The 11,257-nt window shown below is 48.8% G+C and overlaps 2 protein-coding genes across 2 annotated transcripts; one reads left to right on the top strand and one right to left on the bottom strand.

Moving 5' to 3' along the window:
* Positions 1 to 1,794: 1,794 nt before the first annotated feature.
* On the top strand, positions 1,795 to 4,927 carry lgsn (lengsin, lens protein with glutamine synthetase domain). The gene is made up of 4 exons (XM_029500686.1): positions 1,795 to 1,818; positions 1,994 to 2,657; positions 3,255 to 3,421; positions 3,728 to 4,927. The coding sequence occupies exons 1-4, from the start codon at positions 1,795 to 1,797 to the stop codon at positions 4,925 to 4,927; spliced, it is 2,055 nt and encodes a 684-aa protein (XP_029356546.1).
* Positions 4,928 to 5,207: 280 nt separating this feature from the next.
* LOC115041641 (protein FAM83B-like) lies at positions 5,208 to 11,133 on the bottom strand. Its single transcript, XM_029499264.1, has 5 exons — positions 10,993 to 11,133; positions 10,261 to 10,821; positions 8,895 to 9,059; positions 7,834 to 7,958; positions 5,208 to 7,715 (listed from the first exon to the last, which is right to left on the bottom strand). Exons 2-5 carry the CDS (start codon positions 10,702 to 10,704, stop codon positions 5,834 to 5,836), a joined length of 2,616 nt encoding a protein of 871 aa, XP_029355124.1. The 5' UTR covers positions 10,705 to 10,821; positions 10,993 to 11,133; the 3' UTR covers positions 5,208 to 5,833.
* Between the last annotated feature and the right edge of the window lie 124 nt (positions 11,134 to 11,257).

The raw sequence follows: 11,257 nt of genomic DNA, 5'->3' as shown, positions 1-11,257 counted from the left end.
TCCACGCCGAGAACCTCAGCGAAGCTCTCAGAGAGCACGTCTCCCACATTTGTGTTGAGGTTCTGCAGTGTTGATTTTATTTTGCGTGCCGGTTTCTTCTTGTGAAAGCTCTCCTCGATGGAGGGAGTGAGAAACGAGAGGATGAAGGTACAGATGCTCTGGAGCATTTCTGTACAAAGGTCAGCCAGCATAGCTGCTGTGGCCGGGTCCAGGATCCCTGCAGCTAACAGGTTCCACTGTACTGCAGAGAATCTCCTCAGGTTCCTGCTGACGACGGGATGAAGAGCCTTGGCTGGGACGAGGGCAGTGTTGTCCGTCGGTGGTCTGGGTTGGTCCATTGTTTTCCTGTAAATGTTGAGTGGAGTTTGAATCCTCTCTGTGCTTGTAGATCGCTCTCTTGGAGTAACGTGTAGAATGGGTCAGATGGAGCAGGGTCAGGGCTACTTACTTCCTTCTGTGTGACGTAACAAAGGCATTCAACTTCAAAGGCATTTCCTGTCGCGCCGTCTCACTCACGTCACAGGGAGGTTAAGCCAATCACAGACTTAGATTTCTCTGTTGTAAATCATTGAATTAGTTTAAGCGTCCTGCTTTAGCCAAATGTTTGAATGAACATAAACGTTGTGATCGCACGTTGAGTGCCGCCTTTCCGGAACGTGTTGTTTATTGTTGCCATAACGACCACGGTCGCCATTTTACAAAGCTAATGAAGGGACAATAAAGCTATGCGCATTCATTCTTTGTAACTCCAAGTTAAGGTTGCTGAATTGGCAACGGTTACTGTAGCAGCTGAAGCTGAAGCTAACAGAGGCTAACTGCGGCAGCTGAAGCTAACCGAGGCTAACTGTAGCAGCTGAAGCTAACAGGGGCTAACGTACGTCCACCAACTACTTTTTATTTGAAACGTTTGGGTCGTAAAAAGACATGTTAAAATGATGATGCAGCCCAACTTTTTAAATCTCCATCAGGTTAGATGATGGTCTTACCGGGGACTCCATCAGGTAGCTGTGAATATCGATGTTTGTCACCTCCGGACGCTAAGTGGGATCATTTCTCCATAAAAACGAAGGGACAACGATAAAGACCAGCCGGGAGTTTTTCTCCGGTACATCCATCGTGATAAAATAATCATCTGACGTGTTGAAATAAAGTTTTCAGCTGATTACCGGACGGTGTTTTTTTTTTTTTTTAAACTGTGCCGCTGATTGTTTTGTCTTCCGGTGGGCGTGGCTTTCGGAGTATGACGCGGTGTGCTCTGTCTCTGAAATAAAACCAACCCCGCGTGTAAACAGATGTGTTCATCTCGTCAAATGTCCCTCTGGGACACTGAGGTTTAGATGGGTAGTCAGGTTTTAGTTTGTTTTCCTGGTGGGGTTCTTTCCCTCTGCAGCAGCACTTTGTTCGGTCCTGGTGCTTCTGTGTTTTTATCTCTCTGGAATAAAAACTTCTGCTCACATTTTCTTTCTGGAAGCACACAAACAGAGCCGCTGAGCTCTGCAGTCTCAGTTTATTTTTCTTTTGCATCACCACAAAAGCGCCTCTGAATTGTTCCCACCGGCAGCCAATGAGCTGGAAGCAGCCAAGGCTCAGTGTCCACCAGCAGGCCGCCCGGTGCCAGATTCCAGCTGGACTCCCATGGGTGTCGGTGGGGGGGAGGGGGCGGTAAAAAGAACCTTCCAATCCATCACTATTGTACCAGTTGTCTATAAAAATTAATGTGCGAGTGAAGCTCTGTCTTCACATGGCAGCGATCAAATTTCCAAAAAACTGTTCATGAAAGATAAAAACAAAGAAATGAATGACTCTGAAGATTTCAAGGTAACAAATCAACATCTAACTTTTTGGTTTGAATTCTGTTTCTGGCTTTGAATAGAGTTTTGACAGGATTTTGCTTTATTGTGTATTTGAACCTGAAGCTTTCAGACCAGTAACACTGCAGGTGGTTTTGCTGTTTTCACGAACCGTCTTCTGATGGACTCGCTGTGTTCTCCAGGAGAAAAGAAGCAAAGACCAGGTAGACGGCTCCGGGATGAGCCTGGGAAAAAGGAAAGGGGTGAAGGTCACCGGGAGATACGGGACTCATGTGGACTGGAGCAGTCCAGGACAAGGCCCATCCATCATCCACTCCCCCAGCAGCAGCAGCCCCATCCCGTCAGACACCCCCACCGTGATCTCCATCAGCCCGCTGCCTCACAGGGCCCCAGAGAGAGGGGACCACTCCGGGATGGACGACCCCTCCATCCAGGAGGACTGGACCAGGGAGGCATCCTCGTCATCATCCTCTCAGAGCAGGGTGTCCTACAGGGAGACGAGCGTCCCCAGGCAGACGATGGAGGAGCTGAAGACCATCCTGAGGGACGGTCCTCTGCTCAGCGTCCGGCCGAGGGACGAGGGGAAGCCGGGGGGGCCGTACACGTACCTCCACGGGAGCAGCAGGGATGGAAGCCCCCACAGGGCCTTCAGCACCTTCAAACCCCTCTCTGATGCTTCCAGAAGGGGGCCCAGGTCCACAGAGACCACATCTATTCAGCCGCCCCCCAGCGTGGATTCATCCAGCTCATTCAGGGCTGACGCTGACACAAATAGACGGCCGGAGGTCAGCGCGCTCTCACATGCAGCCGAAGGCTCTTGGCAGGAGACGAGAGCTTCTCATTCAGGTCAGTGACGCTGCGGATCAAATCTGAACGTTCATCCCAAATCTGGAAAGATCTTTGGCAGGTTTAGCTCTTTATGGCCGATGACAGATGGTTAAACTTCCGGTCTCACTTTAACATCTTGGTTTTGTTTTAAGTTAGCGTTTTAATTGTTGATAGATATTAATTATAATCCTTTATTAGGATTTTCACTTTGGTCAATAACTGGATATTTACCTCCAGTAGAAAGATGGACTTCATTTTCACAGGCTGATATTTTGTGCATTTAAAATAAATAAGGTTAAATTAGAAGTTAATGTTTCTTTACTTTACATTGTTACTGTGTAAGGTCAAATCTGTTGTTGAACGTTGTGTTACATTAGTATTTCTAAACAACTTGAAGTCTGTTCTATTTCTGTGCTGCCAACACACGATTACAGCAACAAGCTGACGTCTGTTTGTATGCACAAATAAAAAGTAACTTTATTTTGCTTTGACTGATGTCAGCAGAACTTTGAATTTCAGATGTACTGAAAGTAAAAACAAAGATTTTTAAAGTTTAGTATTTGTGGTCATCAGCTGTTCGATGATTCTGCAGATATCTCAAACTGTCTTCCTTAGGTAACGGGAACGAGACGGTGGAGTTCTCTGGGAATCAGACGTTCATCGCAGCCATGGAGACGATCAAGCAGCAGATCGCCAGAGAGAACATCAACTTTGTTCGCTTCGAGGCCACGGACCTCCACGGAGTGTCCCGATCCAAGACCGTACCGGTCCGCTTCTTCCAAGTATGGAACTCCTGTTATTCTGTCCTATCCCCTCTATCTGTCCATCTGTCCATCAGTCCAAAGGTCAATAGGTCATTATGGTTAGCTGAGCTAGCTTAGCATAAATATTATGGAAAACTAAAGTGGCACACTTTATTCTTTTATTTTTTTTACCAAAATCAGATGTGAATATTTTCTGTTTTTTGGGATGTGATATGTTGGAGGTATTTCCAGAGACCTTACTGATGGATGGAATAGAGTTCTTCTCATTAATCTTCCATTAAGAAAGAGAAATAGTTCTGTCGGTGTGCCGGTTCCCTTCCGCAGGAGAAGGCGGTGTACGGAGTCCCGATGCCGAGGAGCTACCTGGAGCTGACCCTGAGCCCGAAGAGCAACGAGGTGGACAGCGCGGACACGGCCAACTTCAACAGCGACGTGCTGCTGATCCCGGACCTGGGCACCTTCAGGGTCCTGCCGTGGGCCGAGCAGACGGCCCGGGTCATCTGCGACCCCTGCACGGTGACCGGGAGCCCGCTGAGGACCTCGCCCCGGCTGATCGCCAAGCAGCTGCTGGGTGAGCTCCGGAGTCTGGGCTTCTCCCTCCGCTGCGCCTTCACCTACGAGTGCTGTGTCCTGGGAGCTCCGGACCGGATCGGGCCGAAGACTCTGCTCTTCCCGGCCACCACCCTGCTGAGCAACCACGACCTGCCGTTCTCCCAGCAGCTGGTGGACGGCATGTACTGCATGGGGGCCGACATCGACAGCGTGGCCTCGGCCAGCGGGCCGGGCCAGATGGAGATAAACCTGCGGCCCGAGTTCGGCATCGCAGCAGCTGACAGCGCTTTCACCTTCCGCACCGGCATGAAGGAGTTGGCCCGGAAGCACAGCTACATCGCCAGCTTCTTCACCGACGACGGCCTCCACAACGCGGGGGTGCTCTCCCACAGCCTGTGGGACGCCAACGGCCGACGGAGCCTCTTCCAGGCCGCGGAGAAGGCCGGCGATCTGTCAGAGATCGGCCGGCGGTGGCTGTCCGGCCTCCTGACGCACTCTGCGGCCCTCAGCTGCCTCACGTCGCCGGGCCTCGGCTGCCGGAGCCACATGGCCAAGACGGTGCGTGACCCCCGGAGGGTGGTGTATGCCACCTGCGGCCGCAACGACAACTGCAGCTCCTTCAACGTCAAGTCCCACGGCGGCAGGGAGACCCACATCGATAACAAGCTGGGCTCCGCCATGGCCAACCCTTACGTGGTGCTGGCCGCCACCGTGGCTGCCGGCCTGGACGGCGTCCGCCGGAACCTGACCTCTGCGGACGGCCCCCCGCAGACCGGGGCCCCCGGCCGGCAGAGGGAGTTCCCCATCCCGGTGAAGCTGGACGAGGCCCTGGAGGCCCTGGGCCAGGACCACATCATCCGGACTAGCCTGGGAGAGCCCTTCGTCCAGTATTTCATCGCCATGAAGAAGTTTGAGATCGAGACACAGGAACTGGACGACGAGAGGAACAAGTGTCTGGAGTATTTCATCTGATTATCATGATTAATAGGAGGAACGGCTGCGTGACAGTAAAAGCTTTATATTTTATGTATTACTATTATTATTTCCAACCAATAAAATCAGAAGAAACGGCTGCGTGACAATGAAAGCTTTGTATTTTATATATTATTATTATGATAATAAAGATCTTCGATATTTTTCAGAGTCATCTCAAAATAAAGGTGTTTAAGACCCTCCGTGTCCGTGGTGGTGTTTTATTTCATGACCCATTTAGTATTCACATAATATGATATAATAAAGAGTCCCAGCTTTGAAGAGCCTTTGGGGGGCGCTAAAGATGCTGCAGACTCAATCTGGCTTTATTTTATTTGGCAGAAATCAGCTTTGTTGCTGTCACAAAAACTTTAATTCAACATTTGATCAAACACCTTTAATAATTAAGTTTTTTTCTCACCTTCTGTATTTACAGTGTAACACGTAGAAATGTAAACTTGTTGGTGCTGCAATCCACATTTTTACATGAACTCTCAAATGAAAAGAGAAATGTACAAAAAAAAGTAAAAGCTTGAGGCTGAATTACGAGCAGCCAAAATGCTTCAATGTTCAATAAATGTTATTCAAACTGATGGAAATGGGAGACGATGGGACTATTAATCCACATGTGGAGTTCTTTGGCAGAGCAGCTTTGGATTCTGGTCAGCAGGAAAAATTAATTGGTGTTAATAAAAAAAAAAAAAAAAACAGATTCCAGCTTAACTTTTAGAAATAAACACATTTAACACGACACTTCTGCCATAAGCAGCCCATCTGGGCTGAGGCGGAACCTTCCAGCTCAAAGATAGCCTCAGCAGTAATCACCTTTCCTTGTAATACATGATGAAAACCAAACTGTTTGTGTCTGAGCCAAAACAAATCAGTAAACAGCACAGAGTTTGCCTTCTACTTATTCTTGGTGATGAGACTTCCGACTCGCTGCATGAACCGTCCCAGTTTGTTGTCGGCGCCGCTGTGAGGCTGGTGGGCCGACTCGGGCCTGTTGGGGGTCAGGCCTGAGGCCCTGCTGGGTTTATCCAGAGGAAGGCTGTCAGTGCTGAGCAGATACTCGTACCGGCTGTAGGCTTTCTCCCTCCTCGTTTGAAAGATGGTGGTTCCCTCGCCATCGAGGGCGTTCTTTGAGGCCCGATCCGACTCTGCTGTCGGGTTCACCTTCCTTTTGCTGGAGCGGTGGGGAGATAATCTGGGGAAGGCGGATTTGGGCTTCTCGGTCTCGGCTGTACTTCCCACAGAGTTGTTCGGTCTGGAGGGTTTTGGGGACTGGCCTTTCCTCGCCACGTGCTCTGAGGCGCTCGAGGGATTGACGGATCTCGTAGAGGCTTTTCTTTGGAGAGGCTTCTCTTCCTTTTTGCACGTTTTCTTTTCATCAGTTGAAAGCAGCGATTGTACTTTCATTCTCATGGAGTTCTTTCTCTGCAGCGTCGGTTCCTCTCGCTGCTTCTCCGTCGGACTTCCTTTTACTTCCACGCTTCCTTCATGCTGAGATCTTGGAGAGCCCTTTAGAATCTTTTCAGATCTGGATTTGTTTCCTTCTTTCGAACCAGCTGAGCCTAAACTTTTAGCCTCCTTACCCACAGAAGCCAGACTCCCTCTTGCTTGCTCCTGACGCTGTGACTCTCTGGGTAAACTCCAGTTTTTTGGAGCAGATGTTTCTTCTTTGCTGTTGTCTGGACCGTTGACACGAACGTTCAAACCCTCCTTTTCTTCGGGGATCTCCACCAACGACTCCATCGGTCTCGGGTGCTGGATGCTCAGACTGCTGGAGTGCAGATGAGAGATCATGAGCGACGGGTCGTTGTGTTTCATGTCTACGTCGGCGCTCCTGTTTGGCTCGTTGACTTTCTGGAGGCCTGACTCCAGGCTGAATCCGTTTTGAGTCCTTTGGTCTAACTCCACCATGCTGTGTCTGACGTCCAGGCCTCTCAGTGAAGACATCAGTTTGGGTCTTTCTAGCGGGGGGTACATGGACCTCAGGGAGTCTTGGCTCTGCCTGAGATTGGCATATTCCTGCATGCTCAGCCTCTTCTGCCTTATCTCTTCCATCCTGGACTTTATGTCCCGAGAACGGCTGTGAATCAGCTGCGACTGATGCTCGTTCAGACCCGTGTTGCTGCTGTACGGGGAGATCGCATCACACGACGCGTCGAGAGACACATTCCTCTCATTCAGGTAGGTGTCCATCTTCCACCTGTGGAGTGATGTCTCCGAGTTGAACGGTATCAGATTCTGGTCGGCACCGTAGCGGTTGCAGTGCCGAAGCTGCTGCTGAGATCTGTGCGTTCGCAGCAGGTCGCCGCCCGCCCTCAGGTTGGAACCAGCCCTGTCGGGAGCAAAGGGCAGCCCGAAGTCCTTGGTCCCCATCCTCAGCCGGGTCATGGAGTTCAACTTCTGAAGTTCTCCACCATAACTGTGTCCCCGGATCAGACTCCCTGAGTCAGGAGAGTGAGACTGATGCAGCATCTCCTGGACGCTGAGGCCTCGGGTTAGCATGGCGGCGTTATTGAACCGATCATCCTGATGACTCTTCAGGCCCTGCAGCACTCTGGACTTCATGTGAATCTGGTGAATGGATAGCTGGCTGGAGTTCGGACTCTGCAGGGCCACGCTGTCTCTCAGGTAGTTCACCATCGGAAGCTCCCCGGACAGGAATGAAGGAACCGTGGAGCGAGCGTAAAGTCTCCGGAACTCCTCGTCGTACGAGCAAACCAGCTGACCGGTGACCACCAGGACCATGCTGATGTTGATCTTCTCGTACGACCACGTGAAGCTGAAGGAGAAAATGGAGGCTCAGTCAGAAAAAACCCAAAAAAAACCCACGGAGGTCGTGAGAGGTCAAGTCCTGATTTCTGCAGAGCAGCGAGAGTTCAGAAAGGACTCAGACTTACCTGTACGTTCCGTATAAAACCGTCCGACAGTCCACCAGGATGAACTTCTGCTCCAAACCTCCGTGAAACTTAGCCCCAGACCGGCACTGGTACTGCTGGCCCTGCACGGCCCGGACTCGGATGCTCTGACGGGCACACGAACAGAAAAACAAACTAATAACTAGAGCTAATCAAATAAGCTGTGAGCTCAACTCACTTACAGCAGAAAAATATTTCCACAGATTTTCTACCGTTGGCTGTCATTCCAGGAAATTGGCACAATCTTTGGCTTTTTTGTTTTTTTTTTCCATTTCCATTCATCAGTTTAACACACGCCTTTTGTAACAAGAACAAACTTGTGGATCGGTTTTTCTTAGGTTGACATTTTGATGTGGCCACTGGCTAAGCAATTTGCAGAGCGCTCACAATGCCAGAACTGTGCTGCATTTCTGCATTTCTGCAGCTCCACTGCTCCTTCGGCCTGTTGGAACTTTTTCCTGATGCAGTTTAACATGAAAGTCGTGAGCGGCAGGGAAACTCTGCTAAATGGCAGCGTTTTCACCAGAGACAGAGCAAATGTCAGACTTAATCCAGCTAAATGTCAGGCCGCAGGCGGAGCCAAACCAGAGGAAGAAGAGATGATGTTTGTCTTCAGCTTCTTACCCTGAGCACATGAAATCATTCACACATACTCTGCCGATCAGATATTCGGAGCATTAGAGGCTTTGGAGCTGAATTTTCATCATTAATGAGCAGAACTCCTGATCAGATAAAGATAGAACATGAGAGGAACCTTTCTTTGGAGAAGAAGGAAACATTCAGAGTGAGTTTTGGTTTTTTTTTCTGTGTTCTGTGCTACAGAGAGCAAACTGTTTTTGAGTCAAAGATAGAATCAGCTGATTCTGAATCTGAGGAAATTTTTAAAAACACAAAGAGATGAAAGAACAGAAGCTTTAGTTGTTGTAGCTAACTTCATTCATTTTATTTTGTTTATTGTTGACTTGGTTCACAGTTTGTCTCATTAATCTGCTTGTCCTGTTTTTCACTCACTCACAGATCTGCAGGACCAGGACCCGTCTCACCTTGAAGTCCTGGATGTTGATGCCGACCCTTCGCGTCATGCTGAGGAAGCTCCTGAGCTGAGAGTCATCCAGCAGGATGTAGACCACCACCCCCCGCAGGGTCGCACTGATGAGCTCTTTGAAAATGTCCACGTCGGTGAAGACGTCCATCGCTATGGCGACAACCTGGAGACACATGAGGACAGGAAGACACAGCTGAAGGCTGATCAGATGAAGTTTCTTTAAACCGTGGAATCTTTTGCAGATGTCAGATTGTGTTGATGTCTATGGGGAAATGTTCATGGTCTCAGTCTCTAGTTTCTCACTTTTAAAATGATAGCCCGGATCATCAGGACAGTGAGGCTGAGATAAGTTGTGTGCCTGGAATGAGGACTTGTCTTTAAGAGTCCCACCTGATATGGAGTGTGAGTGGTTAAAATGTCTCGTTGTATTTGAACCTCATGCTCCGACTTGACCTCGTCTTTGACTCTCATAAACTCAGATGACTAATAATTCACCTCGAGGCGTCATGGTTTTTTTTTTCTGCTGCTGCAAATCGCAAACTGCTGGAAACATGTTGTTTTTGTGTTATTAATTTTTTCCTTTGCATAGTTATTGCTGCCACCTTTATTTGATTTTTCTCAGTCATGTCTGAGAAATGTTAACATTGTTCATCTAAGTTAAAAAATAAATCATTAAACACTGAGCGGAAGTTTCTCTAAAATGAATATCAACTCTTATCTTAAATGAATCTGAATGAAGCGCTTCGTAAATAAAGATTTTAATATGTTATGTTATTGATCTCCTTTATCATTTTCATTTATGCTTAAATCTAAGAAGTTTGTTTCACACAAATGTTTAATTTGAATTCCATCCACATTGAGTTTAGGTAGGTGTGTATTTAAATGAATGACTCATTTGTAACTTGACTGATACTTTCTTTGTTAATGACAGTGAACATTTTGGATAACGAAGAGTCTGACAGGACCTGAAGAGGATTGTGGTTTTCTTCTTCACCCCTAAACTCCCTCTTTAGGCTGTAAACTATGTTGCCAGACTTTAACGAGCTGCAGCGAGGAGGCCAAACAGCTCCGATCTGACTCTGCTCTGACATGCTGATGTGTCTCTGCATGTTTATGCCAACTGCAGTCGTTCTATTTGTGCCGGGAGAAATAATGAGGAAAAAATAAACTTTCACTTTTATAGAAATAGTTTCAGATTTTTGTATGATTATCTGAAACCAAATTCAAATTGAACTCGATCTTATTTCGCTGACGAAGCAAACAAAACTGACAGGTGGTTTAATTTGCGGTGAATGAAACTACTGTGTTCATTGTGTTTGTCTGTGTACAAGCATGCATGGCGATGCAGGTCCACCCCCCCTCACCTGCTTGGCCTCCTGGATCTGCTTGCGTACGACCTCCTTGATGGTCGGCGTGTTGTGTCTGGGCGGGTGGAACAGCAGGCTGATGCTGGTGTCCATGCCCTCCAGCATGACGTCGGGCCAGCCCAGGTCCAGGTCTGGGACCTCCTCGTCCGACTCTGTTGGGAAATAAGTGGAAGGGCTGAGCTCGTCCGGGACCCGTCTCCCCTCAGGGCTGTCTTCGTCCTCCTCAGGGGGCAGCTCTGCATTTTCCAGGATGAAGAAGATCTCGTCCTCCGACAGGAAGTTGCTGATCTGCTCGGCCCGGAGGAACTCCTCGTAGGCCTCCTTGCCCCCGCAGAGCAGGGCGTAGATGGCCAGCCGGTAGGACTCCTTGTAATGCGGCTGAATGTAGGCCACATTGTTGTCGTCTTTGAGGGAAGACAGGCAGGACAGATTGGACTCCATGGGTCTGAATCTCTGTGCAAACCTTCAGACGTCTCCTTTAGTTTCAGAACGACTGACGACCATCCTGCTCAGAGGAGGAACCTTCCTCTGATGAAGCAACGCACACTGGAAACCTCACTGAGGAACGAAACAGGCAGTTTACATATGTGAAGCTGAAAGGTGAGAACCAGTCGGCCCAGTGTGATTCACCACAAGAAGGTAAACAACAGGAGGCATGTGGTGACGTTTTCACTCACTTCAGGACAGAAATCAGCCGAAACAAGAGTTCAGAGAGCAAAACAAACTTACTTCATGGCTGGAAAAGGAAACCTGCGATTTCTGTGCAAACCTTCAGCCTGCAGTCAGCCTCGGAGTCTGTAGCTTCTCCTGCATGAGCCGACAGCACTAAGGTGTGGATTTGAACTCTCTCTGCATAAAGAACAGCCTGTCAAACCTGCCCTGTTCCCTCCGCTGACAGGCCCCGCCCACCTCGGCTCACCTGGCCTTCAGCAGCAGGAGCAGGTTTGTTTATCCGGTTCAGCTGAGCTGCTTTACTTTGGGCTTTAATTCATTT

Source organism: Echeneis naucrates, chromosome 1 (genome assembly GCF_900963305.1).
Source record: "Echeneis naucrates chromosome 1, fEcheNa1.1, whole genome shotgun sequence".
Classification (NCBI taxonomy): domain Eukaryota; kingdom Metazoa; phylum Chordata; class Actinopteri; order Carangiformes; family Echeneidae; genus Echeneis; species Echeneis naucrates.
This window is presented reverse-complemented; position numbering and strand designations above follow the sequence as displayed.